Raw genomic sequence first — 17,481 nt, 5'->3', positions numbered from 1 at the left:
GAGAGGAGGGGATAGGGTCGAGCGGGCAGGTTGTTGGGCGGCCGGCCGTCACAAGACGCGAGATTTCATCTGGAGAGAGAGGGGAGAAAGAGGTCAGAGCACAGGGTAGGGCAGTGTGAGCAGAACCAGCGGTGTCGTTTGACTTAGCAAACGAGAATCGGATGTCGTCGACCTTCTTTTCAAAATGGTTGACGAAGTCATCTGCAGAGAGGGAGGGGGGATTCAGGAGGGAGGAGAAGGTGGCAAAGAGCTTCCTAGGGTTAGAGGCAGATGCTTGGAATTTAGAGTGGTAGAAAGTGGCTTTAGCAGCAGAGACAGAGGAGGAAAATGTAGAGAGGAGGGAGTGAAAGGATGCCAGGTCCGCAGGGAGGCGAGTTTTCCTCCATTTCCGCTCGGCTGCCCGGAGCCCTGTTCTGTGAGCTCGCAATGAGTCGTCAAGCCACGGAGCGGGAGGGGAGGACCGAGCCGGCCTGGAAGATAGGGGACATAGAGAGTCAAAGGATGCAGAAAGGGAGGAGAGAAGGGTTGAGGAGGCAGAATCAGGAGATAGGTTGGAGAAGGTTTGAGCAGATGGAAGAGATGATAGGATGGAAGAGGAGAGAGTAGCGGGGGAGAGAGAGCGAAGGTTGGGACGGCGCGATACCATCCGAGTAGGGGCAGTGTGGGAAGTGTTGGATGAGAGCGAGAGGGAAAAGGATACAAGGTAGTGGTCGGAGATTTGGAGGGGAGTTGCAATGAGGTTAGTGGAAGAACAGCATCTAGTAAAGATGAGGTCGAGCGTATTGCCTGCCTTGTGAGTAGGGGGGGGAAGGTGAGAGAGTGAGGTCAAAAGAGGAGAGGAGTGGAAAGAAGGAGGCAGAGAGGAATGAGTCAAAGGTAGACGTGGGGAGGTTAAAGTCGCCCAGAACTGTGAGAGGTGAGCCGTCCTCAGGAAAGGAGCTTATCAAGGCATCAAGCTCATTGATGAACTCTCCGAGGGGACCTGGAGGGCGATAAATGATAAGGATGTTAAGCTTGAAAGGGCTGGTAACTGTGACAGCATGAAATTCAAAGGAGGCGATAGACAGATGGGTAAGGGGAGAAAGAGAGAATGACCACTTGGGAGAGATAAGGATCCCGATGCCACCACCCCGCTGACCAGAAGCTCTCTGGGTGTGCGAGAACACGTGGGCGGACGAAGAGAGAGCAGTAGGAGTAGCATTGTTATCTGTGGTGATCCATGTTTCTGTCAGTGCCAAGAAGTCGAGGGACTGGAGGGAGGCATAGGCTGAGATGAACTCTGCCTTGTTGGCTGCAGATCGGCAGTTCCAGAGGCTACCGGAGACCTGGAACTCCACGTGGGTCGTGCGCGCTGGGACCACCAGATTAGGGTGGCAGCGGCCACGCGGTGTGGAGCGTTTGTATGGTCTGTGCAGAGAGGAGAGAACAGGGATAGACAGACACATAGTTGACAGGCTACAGAAGAGGCTACGCTAATGCAAGGAGATTGGAATGACAAGTGAACTACACGTCTCGAATGTTCAGAAAGTTAAGCTTACGTAGCAAGAATCTTATTGACTAAAATTATTAAAATGATACAGTACTGCTGAAGTAGGCTAGCTGGCAGTGGCTGCGTTGTTGACTTTGTAGGCTAGCTGGCAGTGGCTGCGTTGTTGACACTACACTAATCAAGTCGTTCCGTTGAGTGTAATAGTTACTACAGTGCTGCTATTCGGGGGCTAGCTGGCTAGCTAGCAGTATTTATTTTTGGACCGCTACCAACACTATCTGCAGCTAGCTGCAAACACCTGCGAAATATTCAACCTACTATTTAGCCTACTCTATTTCTATTTTATTGTACTCTTATTTTTTGTACATCATATATTTATTTTTTGTTTTATTTGTTGCTTTGACTTTGTTGATTTCTTACTTTTTTTCTATATATTGTTTGTACAGTATTTTGTATTGTTTTTGGTCTTGACGATGAAGGGGAGGTCACGGAGGCTGGCAGTCTCTAAAGTGAGTGTCAAGTTTCTGTATTTTACTTCATGTATTTTATGTACTTTGTGTATTTGACAGTTTATACACATCCATGCAATTATTAGACTAATGGTAACAAGTCCCTCATCATGGAAATGTATAATGTTGTTAGTAGATCCGGGTTCAAATAGGCCTAGTATTTGAACTCTTCAAAGAATATATAGAATACTTTGAGCGTTTGCTTAAGCCTGTCTGAGGTGCCGGATGGACAGGGTTCACACTTTTGGGAGTATTCCATTGGTTCCAATGCGCCAGGCAAGCTCAATCAAGCACAGATTTAAACTCAGGTCGAGGTGTTAGATAGAATAAGAATGATTCATTCTACAGGTTCTCTTCATTCTCATTCTGAATTCTATCTTACTACAACTACCAACCCATAGAATTAGAATGATTCATTCTATGGGTTCTATTCATTCTAATTTTATAACACTACAACTAACAACCTATATAACTACAATAATTCATTTTAATTCTATATTCTATCACACTACACTTCAGCCTCTTGGTTTATTCTGTGGGTTCTATTTATTCTATGGGTTGTTAGTTGTAGTGGGTTCAGACCTGGGTTCAGGACCTTGTGCTCGATTGAGCTTTCCTGGCTCAATAGACCAATAGAATAGTCCCAAAACGGTAAACCCAACCCATCTGGCACTCCAAGCAGTAAAGAGCAACACTCAAAGTATTTGAAAGATTTCAAATAGTATTTGAACCCAGGTCTGAGTGGGTCATCATGACCAGCGACTGACTGTTGGGCTGAGATAGGCTGTAAAATGAACATGTCCTCTCTTACTGACTTACGGAGTGTCATTCTTACAGACTGTCCTTCAGCTCAAAGCCATGGAGGAGGGTAAGAAAAGGGCAGAGTCCAACCAGAAGAAGGAGGAGGAGTTTAAGAGGAGGGAGGAGGTAACGGAGAAGAGGGAGGAGCAGGTGGAGAGGAAGGAGGTGGAGAAGAGGGAGCTGCAGTTGAAGAGGGAGGAGCAGGTGGAGAGGAAGGAGGTGGAGAAGAGGGAGCTGCAGGTGAAGAGAGGAGCAGGTGATGGTGGAAAGGATGGAGGTAGCGGAGGAGAAAAAAGGGGTTGAAGGAGGAGAGGAAGAAGGTGGGGGAGGAGCGGAAGGGGGTGGCAGAGGAGAGGAAGGAGGTGGAGAGGGTGAGAGCGCAGCTGGCAAAAGACAAAGAGTTGACAGAGGGAAAGGTAAGGAAGATGGAGAAGGAGAGGCTGAGGAAGGAGAGAGAAGAGGTGGAAAGAAAGAGTGTGGATGGAGAAAGAGAGAGAGAGGATGGAAATGAATAGACTGGGGTAGGAGTCAAGCCAAACTCCTGGACATAAAGAACAGAGAGATAGAGAAGAGAGCAAATGACATCGCAGACAAGGAGTGGATGGAGGAAGGAGTTGGAGAGGAGGAAGGAGGAACAAGAGGCATTGGTGAATGAGAGACGAGGCTGGTGAGTAGGATGGTCGAGAATGAAAGAGAGATTCAATCCCACAGGGGAAATTGCTATGTAGCATTAAGGCGAGGAGTAGAACATTGTATAGCCCTTACCCAACACATAACCAATAAACTAACAATGGACTGTAACCCCTCACCCTTGATCCTAGGATTAACCTAACCCCCTTATGTCCTGTTTTTATTTTGTTGCAGCTCTCAATGGGTCGTTGTACCCCCCTCTTCACCCTTAGGACCCCTAGGGGGGCCCCCCTCCAGCAGGTGTGAAACCTCATGTCCTCTCCTATGCTCTCGTCACCTATCCTCCCATCATCCCCTCCCATCCCCTCCCCTCTCCCCATCTAAAATAAACATGCATATTTTCATTGAACATTTTGTTTGCAATTACTTTGAAATAGATGGTTGGTCTAGACAAGATCTACTGTATATTCTAGTAAGTAAGTTGGTCTAGATATACAATATAGACAGTGTTTGGGAGTCTACTCTGAAGATATAGTTTACCAAGCTACCAAATAACTGCACACTGGACGAAGTTAAGATACACTAAATCTACCCTTAATAAAAAATATAGTTTACTTAACTCAAGTTATTAAATCTGAAACGGCAAGAACAGATCACTCTGGAGTCATACTTTAACAGAGTGTGTACTATCGCCTTTTAAACACAAGAACAGATCACTCTGGAGTCATACTTTAACAGAGTGTGTACTATCGCCTTTTAAACACAAAATATGTGTTTCAAGTGAGAATTAGGCAGGTCTGCTGCTGAAAAAGAAAGGAAATTCTTGCCAACAACCAACAATTTTTAAAAGTAGTGTATATTTCCAGTAGTTAGCTACACCACTACATGGCAAAAAGGTAATTAACTCCTGAAAACACTAACAAGCTACTTTAAAATCTGGTTAAATTACGAGTTGCATTGCATGCAGTTCACTACTCCCCAACACTGAATATAGATGCCTAGTTGGTCTAGAACTATATTCTAGTTAGGGGACTATAGAATGTCATGACCACCACAGCCCTACGCCTGGCCATACCCCGTTCAAAATGATTTCGTCTTGCCCAGTCGCCCTCTGAATGACACATGTCCACAATCCATGTCTCAATTGTCTCAAGGCTTAAAAATCCTTCTTTAACCAGTCTCCTCCCCTTCATCTACACGGATTGACGTGGATTTAACAAGTGACATCAATAAGGGATCCTACCTTTTCACCTGGTCAGTCTATGTCATTGAAAGGGCAGGTGTCCTTAATGTTCTGTACACTCAGTATATATCTCCTGTGACTCTTGTCCACACGTTCACCTAACTCCATCCCAGCCTCCCATTCTCTCTGTCCCTCTCTCTACACTCCCTCCCATCATTCCTTCTCTCCTTGTTTTATAGTGTCTCTCATCGCTAATGTTGGCACTCTCACCGTACTCACCCTACTCCACAGCCCCCCCCCCCCCCCACTACCTCTCTCCCACCATTCCTCTCACCAAGTAGTATAATTTGAGAGACTTGTCTATGTTGTCACCCTAATGGGCAGGAGGTAGCCTAGTGGTTATAGCGTTGGGTGAGTAACCGAAAGGTCGCTGGTTTGAATACATGAGCCGACAAAGTGAAACATCTGTCGATGTGCCCTTGAGCAAGCTACTTAACCCTAATGTCCTCCAGGGGTGCAGTACTACTATGGATGAGCACATTTCCCTGCACCTATCCTGTGTTTGTGACAATATATTTATATTTATACAATACAATTATATTTATTTGTGTTTTTTCCTCCCTCCCTCCTTCCCATCTCTAGAGAATAATACATAATAATAAAGTCGTACTCTGCTCTTCCACTGTCTTCCACTCCGTCTATGCTGTCAGCCTATTGCGTTGTTGCTTCCCATTCCTTCTCCTCCCCTCCCTCCCCCCTCTCCTTACCGAGTAGTGTCTCTTGCGGGTCTTGTCCACACACTTTCCCTGGAGGCAGATGCGACCCTTGCCACACGGCGTGCCCTCCACGGCGGGCAGCTTCTTGGTCAGGCACACCATCTGCCCCTGGCGTATCACTGCGCACCACAGGCGGGCGCACACGTCCATGCCCGGGCAGACCGTGTACTCGGGTCCAAACGCCAGGCGGCATTGGCGCACAGCGTCGTAGCTCTGGCCGGGAAGCTCCTCTGAGCCGAGCAGGGGCAGGCGGGGGGAGTCCAGGAGACACTCGGCTGTAGAGGGAGAGAGGGGTGGACGTGGGCCAATGCCAAAGGCTGTTTGTCTGTCTGGTTTGTCAATCCTCCGATCATTCTAATCTGCCACTCGATAGGTGTGAAGGGACATTGGATTCAATTTGGACAAAGACAACAGCACATTAACTATGCGCAGTAGGTGAGCCCAACCCCCTGTTTAACCAAGTAAGTCATTGAGGTTATTCTCCTGACTTTTACAATAAAGACTTGGTTACCTGGTTGGCCTGGAGTGCCAAAATACTTCTGGATTTCATTCTCTCCTCTTCCTCTCTCCTCTTCTCATCCTCCTCAATCCTACCCTGATATTCTTCCCTGCTCTCCTCCCGGCTTTCCTCCCCCTCTTCATGTCTTACCGTTGCCATCGTCAAAGAAGTCCGTGATGGTAGCTGAGGTGCAGCGGCTCCAGGGTTTGGAGGCGTCGATGGAGGTCAGGATGGACGACATGAGACGCTTGTCCGCGCTGGCGCCGAAACGCTCTTCGCAGAACTTGGAGTCGTCGTGAGACAGGCCCAGCAAGTGACCTTTGGTTCACAGACAGAGAGACGGGACAGGCAGGCAGAGAGAAATACAAATCATTTTGGGGGGGGCAGGGGGGGAGGAGGGGGGTGGAGGGGAGGGGTGTTATGCAGTAAGTATTGTGTTCTTGAGAGTGTGTGTTTGTATTTATGAAGACTCCCCATTAGCTGCTGCCAAGGCAAGTACAACATACAACACATTATTACACCACTACTCTACCATTACATATCTACAATACGAAATGTATCATACCACAATACAACAGTGTTACAACATTACAATGTACGTGTGTTAGCGTGTGCCTGCATATGCGTGCGTGTGCCTGTGTTCGTGTCTCTTCAGTCAGCTTCGTTCCTTAACCTGTAGTTGTATCTGTTGTTTAAATCAGATCTTACTGGAATAGAGTTCCATGTAGCCATGGGTCTATGTAGTACTGTGTGTTTTCCAGAGTATGCTCTGGATTTGGGGACAATAAAGAGACCTCAGGTGACAGTGATAGCAATAGAGTTTGGATACGTTTACGTACATAAAACAAATGTGTGGGAATGTGAGTGTGTATGCATGTATTGGCAGGTAATCGAGTGTGTGTGTGTGTGTGTTTGTATGCAGGTGTGCGAGCGGTGCCCACCTATCTCGTGTGCCACGGTGAAGGCGGCATGGAGTCCGTCGTCCTCTATGACAGCACAGCTCCTCTCTGGTGAACAGATGGTGCCAACGTCGGCCATGCCCAGTGTGTCACACGAGTGGTGCCCACACAGGTCCTATACAGGGGGCACAAGCAAGCGGGTTGGTGGAAAGGGTGAAATGACGTAAAAAATACCTGCCGGCAGCAGGTATATTGCTTTACTTTGCCCATCGCCTGAGATTGAATGTATGTATCATGTTAAATGTTGAGTGTCAAGTTAGGGCAGACACACATACTGTAGAACTCACACATGCACATCAAAACACAGACAATGCAAGGACAAGCCAGATAGTTTAGAGATGAGAAATGAGAGAAGATCAGACATTATTTGACCCATATTTTGTTGATGCTATTGAGTTCTCCGTTTCTGCCCTCTTTTTCCTCTCTCTGTTCTCTTTCTCTCGCCAATCCTGGTTTCTCTCTCCCTCTCTCTCTCTCTTAGATACAGCACTGTGTATTGACCAGTGTTCCAGCTCCCACACAGATCTATACAGATGATGCCCAGAGGCCTTGAAGCTACTCTGCTGTGTAAAAAGGAATCAATCAGTCAATCAAACACTGTGTCCCTATGCCATCGACTGTCTCGTTCTCCGAAACACACACACGCATACACGGTGACACAAGCATGCACGCACACACAGACACACATAGGCATGCAAGCATGCACACACACTCTCACAGTATACATACATACGTTATTAACTGTAAAAGTGCAAGTGTCATCTATGAATGAGATACGGGCACACACACGCACTCCTCTCCACTCCACCCACCACCCCAGGCTCCCCTCCCACACACACCCGTAGCATGCGCTCCAGCAGGTGTATCTCACTGATCATCCCTAAAGCCAACACCTCATTTGGCCGCCTTTCCTTCCAGTTCTCTGCTGCCTGTGACTGGAACGAATTGCAAAAATTGTTGAAGTTGGAGACTTTTATCTCCTTCACCAACTTTAAACATCTGCTATCTGAGCAGCTAACCGATCGCTGCAGCTGTACATAGTCCATCGGTAAATAGCCCACCCAATTTACCTACCTCATCCCCATTTATTTACTTTTCTGCTCTTTTGCACACCAGTATCTCTACCTGCACATGACCATCTGATAATTTATCACTCCAGTGTTGATCTGCTAAATTGTAATTATTCGCCTACCCTCCTTATGCCTTTTGCACACAATGTATATAGACTCTTTTTTTCCTTTTTTTCCTACTGTGTTATTGACTTGTTTATTGTTTACTCCATGTGTAACTCTGTGTTGTTGTCTGTTCACACTGCTATGCTTTACCTTGGCCAGGTCGCAGTTGCAAATGAGAACTTGTTCTCAACTAGCCTACCTGGGTTAAATAAAGGTGAAATAAAAACCCTGGGGACAGGATGAATTCCTAGTTAAGTGGCGTTGACAGGCCCGCTGTGCCGTGTGTGAGAGACTCTCTGGGCTGTGTATTTACTCGTCTCGGATGAAACACTTTAGGAACAAACCCGTCTATGTTCCGTTCTGGGCTCTCCAACACATGACCAACGGGGGGGAACGCCTCATACACTCACTCCAGACACAAACGCTGGCAGTGTCCGAAATGACACCCTATTCCCTACATAGTGCACTACTTTTGACCAGGGTCCATAGGGCCATCAGTGCCATTTCGGCCGTAGCCCTAGTGTGGTACCCAATTTACCCTATATAGTGAACTACTTAGGGCTCTGGTCAAAAATAATGCACTATGTAGGGAATAGGGTGCCATTTTGGACACCCCTTTTCTTTAGACAGAGACTCTTCAACGAGAAACATACTACATACTAAAGGAGAGATAAAAACAAAGTCAAATACAGTCCAGTCTGATTCCATTCCACTAAATGCATTGTGTTGGTCATTGTTAAGATTTTGCCCCCTGATGTGGGTGTAGATGGAGAGAATAGACATGACATGTTTTCAACTCCTTGTTGTCACTATCAGATGAACGAGCCAATCGGGAGGGACAATGAAGAAAGGGCTAATCTCCCTAGCCAATCGGGAGGGACATTGTAGAAACCAACATATTCACCATAGATGTGCTGGTTTTCCTATTTCTTACTTACTAGCTGTCCCGGTTTCTCTTTCTCTCTTTCACCTTCACTCTCTTTTGTTCACTTGAACTTGTTGTCCCCGACTCTCTCTGCCTCCCACTGCCCCTTGCACTCTGTCCCTTGCACTCTGTCCCTGTCCCTCTCATGTTCCCTCTGCGTCTCTCTCTCTCTCTCTCTCTCTCTCTCTCTCTCTCTCTCTCTCTCTCTCTCTCTCTCTCTCTCTCTCTCTCTCTCTCTCTCTCTCTCACTTTCACTCTCTGTCCAATCTCTCTTTTTTTCTCCCCTCCCTCCCGCTCTCCAGTGTGTTTCCAGCTTGCTATTTTCCTTTTATCCCAAGGGGCTTTCACAGAACATATGGGAGGGTGAGCGAGAGAAAGAAAGCAGGCGGGTGAGAAGGAGAGAGCAAAAGAAATAAAGTTATGGAATCAGACACCTGGGGAAAGGGGACGGGAGGATGGAGGAAATGAAAAAAAAGGAGGAAAGAAGGGAGGGAAAGGGCCGTTATGGAAATATGGAGAAAAACAACCTCAGCGTCGGTGGTATTTAGGTCAGTAGACGATCATATAAGAAGACTGAGTGTGTGTGTGTGTATGTGTGTGAGAAAGAGAGCCAGGGTGTGTTTGTGTGTGCGTGTACATGTACATGTGTGCGTGTATGTGCGTTTGTGTGTGTCTCGGGTCAACCGGGGAACACACCCTAGCTGCGTTCGAAAAACACACTGCCACTCTGAGTAAAGGAGCGCGTCAATCACAGACACACACACTGTCAGTCTGTGGCATTAGCGCGCATGCACACACACACACACACACACACACACCAAACACCGCAATTACTGTATCGTGGAGAGAGTCCAGAGAGACTAACCACAACAACTTGTCACTCAAAAATCAGTGTCAACAATGTAAGTATCAACTAACCGTGAAATGAATGGCCTGCCAGTCATCGGTGAGAATGACATTAGCCTATTAAATGGCAATCGTACTAGGCTAGAGCCCACCCCTAAAAGTTTTTTCTTGGTCAGGCCCTGACAAACCTCCTGTGACGTGTGTCACACATCTAAGAGGCTACCTTCATCCAATAACCTGGTGGTATCCTTCATATTCAACCATATCAGCTTATCAGAGAGCCGGTGATCGTCATTCCAGGGGTAGAATAAATAAATAAATAAGGTTTGATCCTAGAGCAGCAATTCTACACTGAGATGCTTGGTGAATATCATCCCAGACCTTAACTACTAGCTGATCCTTTCAGTTCATGGCGTTGTTTTGTCTACTAAAACGAACCAGACAGCAACAGACGGACCCCCTTCCAAAACGTCCATATGTCCATACTCTTTATCATTCCAACTCCAGTGCACATGCGCACATTCTATCATGTGCCGTGGAGAACTGAGTATGTACACACGTGTTTGATTTGAGCAGAGTATGTCCTATGTTCTCTCTCCCGTCGCTTCTTCTCCTCGCTCATGTTTGTTGTGTGTATGTGTGTGTGTGTATGTGTGAGTGTGTGTTCACAGTATGTGTGCGTGCATGTGTCTGCTTACAGTGTTTCTGCTTACAGTGTATGTGTGTGTGTGTGTGTGTGTGTGTGTGTGTGTGTGTGTGTGTGTGTGTGTGTGTGTGTGTGTGTGTGTGTGTGTGTGTGTGTGCACTGTGTGTGTCTGCTTAAAGGGCGTGTGTGTGTGTGTGTGTATATGTGTTTAAGGTGTGTGTTTCCCGGTCCTCTACTCCCATAGGTAGGACTATATCTCCTCTATTTGTTATAAGACTGGGGTATTTCATAGATCCTGTATTTCATGCCGATATAAACTCTGCCATTCAACTTTCGACCCATCACTCGGTCCACGTGACTGGTAAGGAACATCTTGTTACATGCCATAGCTGCCTAGTAAGAGTGTGTGATAGGCTACTCTGCCTCACAGATTATGAATTCACTTTTCAGACCCAGCAACTGCATAAGGTGATTGTGTGTTTTGTGTATGAAGTGAAAATGACCTAGGTGTTATTGGTTGGAGCAAAGCCTCTGGGCTGCGCACCACTGGTCGGTCTGTTTGTCTGGTGAAACTGACAGGGACATCTGCAGGGCACTGTACTTTAACATAGAGACAACAATAATTGAACTTCTCATTATGAATAAGAGGGCAGATCTGATCCTAGATCAGTAGTCTAGTCCTACTTTGGGACGTGTGGCGAATACGTGCCCTTAACCTTCAAACAGATGCGTAACCTTCAACAAAAACGGCGACGTAGCCTAACGTTTCTATGCTTTCTCCGCCCCCTGCAGTCACATTCTCTCGTTCTCAGAGTCCTTGCTCTCTCTCCCTCTCTCTTTCTCAGAGTAAACACACAATAAACACTCTGTGTCCTCCCTCTATCACTCTACCCCCCCCCCTATATTTCTCTCTCTACCTCTCTCTCTGGCAACAAGGAAACCGTAAAACACGTAAGTCCTAGTGCACGAGGGAACAATCAACGTAAGAGGCTACAATAAACATGATCATCCCGAAGGATGCAATATCTACGGTGAATATTTCCATGCTGCATATTCATGTCATTAGTGATGTTTTCTTGGCTATTTCAAGTTGATTATTTCTGGGCTCTGTCTGTCTCTCATTATGTCAGGGCTCCTTCACTGGATGCCCATGGGACAATTTTTATTTGGCCTCCCAAGTTATCTGAGCAAAAAAACTCTTAGTGTTTGAAAAGAAAATGAATTACTTTTGTTATTGTTGGACACCAGTAAATCAACTCCAATTGATTTCAATTTTGGAAATCTGTTTCGAAGTATTCTCACACATAATAGAGAAACCTATGTGATCGTGTACAAATGTGAGCAAGGTTGGGAATGATTATGTTTTAGTCAAATATTATTATATATATATATATGTTTGGGCTTCTTGCGGCTAATTTGCAGTCCACAAATGATTTGTAATTATGTCCCGGCCCCCTGAACATCTGCTCCAGAAGAAAATAGGCCCGCGGCTGAATCTAGTCCATGATCCCTGCTCTATGTTCTGTCAGTAGAGAGCTCCTCTCCTCACAGTGAGGCTTTGTTTAATGTCCCGGTCCCCTGGCGAGAGCAGTCATGCGTCCGGTCACACTGTGACGTAACACCTAATAATCACACACAGGCACGCACATACACACGCGCATGCACACACCCACAACTGCACACACATACAAATGACAAATGCATACACACACACACCGAGTCCCCTCAATGTGTCTCTTGTTCTGTCGCGGTGCTGCATGCACAGAGCCCGGTGACACTGGCACATGGGTCAGCTCACTCAGTAGGTGAGGGGGGTGTTGGGACTGGAGTAATTGGACCCATGCATGAATAACCGCATGTTCCAATACCCCCCCCCCCCCCCCCCCATATCGCCAAAGAATGGATGGGTCTCGTCTGTGACTGTGAGAATGCAGTCTGCTGATGGATTTGACTTCCATTGAATGAGCGCGACTCACCCAAGCTACGACATTAACTTCCTTGATGACAAGCTACAGCAATAAGAGACAAATGAATGGAAGGGTTAAAGACACAGTGATCTGACACTACAGCCAATCATGAAATCAGAGTTCAAATCCTATCGGCTGAGGGGGGCTTCACTGACCTTTAACCTTTTGATAAGTCATGACCCACTCCAAACACCTTGCAGGTGTTATCATGTTGTTATGCTATAGAGTTGTTACTGTTGTTATGACCTGTCACTTGCCCCTGGGTAGTGCCAGCGCCAAGTATCTCCGTGCCCGGTGTGCCAGCCACTGTGCCAGCCATGCCACCCTACCCCCCCTGCAGGTGACACAGAGGGAAAGCACTGCCAAGTGGGTGGGAAGTCCATACCCATGCAGGTGGTGGTGGTAATAGTTGGCGCACCGTTGCTCTGCCAACCTACCAAGCCCAGGTATGCTCACGTGGCACTGCCAACAGGATCCACAGGGGCGCCGGGGCCAAAAAAAGTTACCTCGGTATTCCCTGGTAGTGGGAGCCATCTCCAGCACAAAAAAACCTTGCATGACTTAGTTACGCGTACCACAATCCTGAGGCAAGAAAGATACCTGGCACCTCAACCACAGCCGACGGACCAAGAAACCACAGCAGAGGGGTGAAAAATGCAGAGAGTTTAGTGGGTTTGAGATGTGTGTGTGTGTGTGTGTTAAACGCAGGCAGATCGCTCAAGATTGACTTAGAAATTGGAGGTCTGTCCATGTCCTGAGGACATCCGTAAATACCTTCACAACCGGCCACTAGGGGTAACAGTGAGTACTATTACCATCATAATACCATGATTTGGATCCGTAGGTCATATATTCAATCCCTGTGGTAGACGCTAGTTGAATTAAAATTAAATAAATACAACTTTTAACCCTTAACCATTCGGAATAAAGGCCTAAACTTTATGTTTTAACCCTATCCAAAACCTTAACCCTTAACTTCAAATTTTATGTTTGCAGAAATGGAAAGATGCTGAGCGGGAGGAGTCAACCCAGTGTGCCAAAAACAATTCGAAATTTGACATTTGGAGCAACTTCGAAATGTGATGTTTGGAGAAATGAGAATATAGGTCAGAATCTGAAGTCAAATTGGCAAAACCATGAGATCTTGTGTAAACGAGTGTGGTCTTGGTAAATGTAGGCTATTGGTTTTCAGAGGGGTAACATAAAATGTCGAGAAGACGGCGCTGGAGAAGATGTCTGACATTTTACATTCTCCTAACCGATTGTGTTTTTACGTTTGCTTTTTTTGTGTTGTTCGTAACTTATGTTGTACATAATGTTGCTGCTACCGTCTCTTATGATCGAAAATAACCTCTGGACATCAGAACAGCAACTACTCACCACGCAGAAGCTTTTTTTATTCCTTTAACGAGTCCAACGAGCCTGACGTGAACGACATATTGCTTTCCCGGGAACAGGCCTAAATCCCCGTCATTCGCGTGAAGAGACGATGGAGAAAAAGAGGACGGAGGTTGGGCTGCCTTCTGAAAATTCGTAGGCGATCGAATAAACATAAACACCCCCCTGCGTTCCGTTTTCTACTAGCTAAAGTGCAATCATTGGAAAATAAAATTGATGACCTACAAGGAAGATTAAACTCTCAACGGGACATTAAAAACTGTAATATCTTATGCTGGCTGAACGACGACATTATCAACATACAGCTGGCAGGTACTATTGAGGCTGGAAACGGTTGATTTTTAATGGAATATCTACATAGGTGTACAGAAGCCCATTATCAGCAACCGTCACTCCTGTGTTCCAATGGCACGTTGTGTTAGCTAATCCAAGTATATCATTTTAAAAGGCTAATTAGGCTAATTAGAAATCTCATTAGAAATCTATTTTGCAATTATGTTAGCACAGCTGAAAACTGTTGTTCTGATTAAAGAAGCAATAAAACTGGCCTTCTTTAGACTAGTTGAGTATCTGGAGCATCAGCATTTGTGGGTTCGATTAAGGGCTCAAAATGGTCAGCGCAAACTGTCTCTAACCTGAATAAAAAGAGGAGTGGGAGGCCCCGGTGCACAGTGTAATTGTCCTATTGCTCAGTTGTGCACCGGGGCCTCCCACTCCTCTTTCTATTCTGGTTAGAGACAGTTTGCGCTGTTCTGTGAAGGGAGTAGTACACAGCGTTGTACGAGATCTTCATTTTCTTGGCAATTTCTCTCATGGAATAGCCTTCATTTCTCAGAACAAGAATAGACTGACGAGTTTCAGAAGAAAGTTATTTGTTTCTGACCATTTTGAGCCCGTAATCGAACCTACAAATACTGATGCTCCAGATACTCAACTAGTCTAAAGAAGGCCAGATTTATTGCTTCTTTAATCAGGAAACAGTTTTCAGCTGTACTAACATAATTACAAAAGGGTTTCTAATGATCAATTAGCGTTTTTAAATTATAAACTTGGATTAGCTAACACTAGGTGCCATTGGAACACAGGAGTGACGGTTGCTGATAATGCACCTCTGTAAGTCTACCTTGGTATTCCATAAAATAAATCTTCCATTTCCAGCTACAATAGTCATTTACAACATTAACAATGTCTACACTGTATTTCTGATCAATTTGATGTTATTTTAATGGACAAAAATTGCGTTTCTTTAAAAGACAAGGACATTTCTAAGTGACCCCAAACTTTTGAATGGTAGTGCATGTGTTTGCTTTTTTTCCAGTCCCAGCTCTGCTCAGAGAAAAACATGTAGGAGGGGGAAAAAAGTGGAAAGGGAAAAATTAAGGGAAAAAAATAAATTAAGGCTGAAGGCTGGCTGCGGTTTCTGGTTGAGAGTAACATTCTGAACTCTAACCAGCAGCTGATTTCAACTGCATCCCTTCAACCGTGGAAGAATGTGCGTGCGCAGCGGGTGCGATAGATCACACAGGCTCGAGACATTGGTTGTCAGGGGACTGGGAGAGTCGACGGAGGAGGCTGCCCATAAAAACACCAGCGGAGGAAACGCTATTTTTTTAGGGTTGTTATAAGACACACGCAGGAGCCCACACAGAGGTGGGAGGCTGTGCAAGACAGACAGAGAGAAAAGCGAGAGTGACGCAAAATCACTCAAATTGGAAACACTAAACCGAAGCAGATTTCGGCTTGATAACAAAAATGTAAATAACATATTTAGGGTCAAATGACTCCCCCGAATAACAGGTACGAGTACAGAAACGGTCTGTCACGCAAGCAGTACCATAACAACAATAAACACTGACGTCATGCTTGGGGTAACACCTCAGTGTAAAATGCGCTTTAGTCCAGTGAGTGGGAAGGGATTGACCTGGCGCGCAGTGGTATGTGTTTTCTCCGCCAGGTGATGGGGGAAGGGGGGGGGGAGGGTCGGACTCTGGTTTTGTTTGTTTGTTTACCTGCCTGGTGAAGAGGATGGCGGCGTCGTGGTGGTGCTGGTTGTCGTCGTCCAGTGGGTTCTGCTGGTTCTGCCACTTGCAGAAGCTCTTGAGCGTGGCGGCTGCGTTCTTGGACACATCCAGCCCCTTCTCCTTCTCCGTGACCATGGTCACCTTCACAACGGACAGACGGATGGGGTTCTCGATGCTGGCATGACCGTACAACTTGGAAGCGATGGAGGACAGCGTGAGCAGGTAGTGGTGCAGGTCCTTGCCGTACTTCTTGGACATGGACTCATCTGCGACCAGCAGGAGCTCCACGTGCCTGGCGCGCGAAACCGACCTCTTGCGCCGACTTCCCAGTGAGGGTGGAGAGGCAGGTTTGGACAACTGCGTCCACCATCTTCTGCCGTGCGCTCTGCTGCGCTCCTCGCCCCTGTCCAGGGTGACACCATGCCGGTCGCGTTTCCCCTTCCCTCGACCCTTACGCCGGTGTTTCCTCGGTGCATCCATGCGCCCGCGCCCTTCCTTGGTCCCACAGCTCTCGCTCACAGGCATGGCTTCGAAGCTGAAGCGCTCCCGCGTGAAGTAGTGGAGCGCGCTCTTCGCATCCTTGTCATCCAGCGAACGCACGTCGTTATCGTGTCCCTTGCTTCGGATGAGAAGTGTGATTGTGTAGCGTGCGTGTTTCAAAGCGAAAAATCCCTCTAGACCCCCACCACAGAGGCTGAAAACCGCCAGGGACTCGGGGTTGGAGTCCACGGTTCCCCTGTAAACACACTCCCGGTGCAGAGGCGCGGCGCCTTCTACCGCCCCCATCAGGGCCATCACATATTTCGGACTGAAGTGATGTGACAAAATTGACTCATCCCTCTCCATATCTAACTGAAACCTTCTCCCGTCCATGTAGAGTAGGTAACCAACCTTCCCACCTCCATGGTAAATCCGATCGACGGTCCGTACAACACCCTCTTGTGCAGGTGGAGCGAAAGCCCTGAAAGTGGTGAGACCGGCGGCGAGCACGGCATCGCAGCCAGTATGCAACTCCATGATGCACAGCAAAATAACGCGAAACACCATCATGACTCCAGCAAAAGCGCAAAAGACACGGGTCATCTTTACCCCAAAACAAGTAGTGCACGGCGAAACATTTATATTCCAACTAAAACAGTAATGGAAACGAAGAACAAACCATTTTCAGAACAGGTCCCCTTTGAATGCGCATGATCTCGATATCCAGAATTGCAATGAAAAGTGAAAAAAACGCAGAAAAATGAAGGCATCGGAGGGAATGGAAGAAAAGAGCGGAGATTGAAGAAAAGCGCAGCGGAGAACACGGCTTGAGGACCGAGCTGAACTTGGAGAACAAAACACAAAAGTTTCCTCTTAATAGAGGAGAGAGAAAAAGTCCTGCCCCTTTGCACTGACTCGCCACTCCACCCCCCTCGTCTCTCTCCCTGCTGTGTTCTCGTGTCTGCAGAAATCAAAGCAAAGTCAAGTGCTGGAGGCTTCCGAGTCTGCCGCCCCACCCAACTCCCCTTTTTGGTCATGTCCCCGGCGCCGAGACGCAAACAGGAGAGTAAAGGAGAACTAGAACAATGCATTTTTCAATAGTCACCCATATCTTCAGTATTCCCACTAGTTGGGATAGAAAGAGCGTGGCAGTCTGTCTGTATGCGTTTTTAAGCGC

General features: G+C 46.8%; 1 protein-coding gene across 1 annotated transcript in view; it reads right to left on the bottom strand.

The window, feature by feature from the left end:
* LOC124008561 (A disintegrin and metalloproteinase with thrombospondin motifs 5) overlaps positions 1-17,203 on the bottom strand; it is a 28,450-nt gene extending 11,247 nt beyond the window's left edge. Inside the window, exons 1-4 of the mRNA XM_046319930.1 lie at positions 15,813-17,203; positions 6,829-6,961; positions 6,038-6,205; positions 5,380-5,663 (exon numbers count right to left, since the gene is read on the bottom strand). Coding sequence (XP_046175886.1) covers positions 5,380-5,663; positions 6,038-6,205; positions 6,829-6,961; positions 15,813-16,907 — 1,680 coding nt within the window. The 5' untranslated portion in view covers positions 16,908-17,203. The remainder of the gene's footprint in view (positions 1-5,379; positions 5,664-6,037; positions 6,206-6,828; positions 6,962-15,812) is intronic.
* Between the last annotated feature and the right edge of the window lie 278 nt (positions 17,204-17,481).

Source organism: Oncorhynchus gorbuscha, linkage group LG21 (genome assembly GCF_021184085.1).
Source record: "Oncorhynchus gorbuscha isolate QuinsamMale2020 ecotype Even-year linkage group LG21, OgorEven_v1.0, whole genome shotgun sequence".
NCBI classification, from domain to species: Eukaryota; Metazoa; Chordata; class Actinopteri; order Salmoniformes; family Salmonidae; genus Oncorhynchus; species Oncorhynchus gorbuscha.
This window is presented reverse-complemented; position numbering and strand designations above follow the sequence as displayed.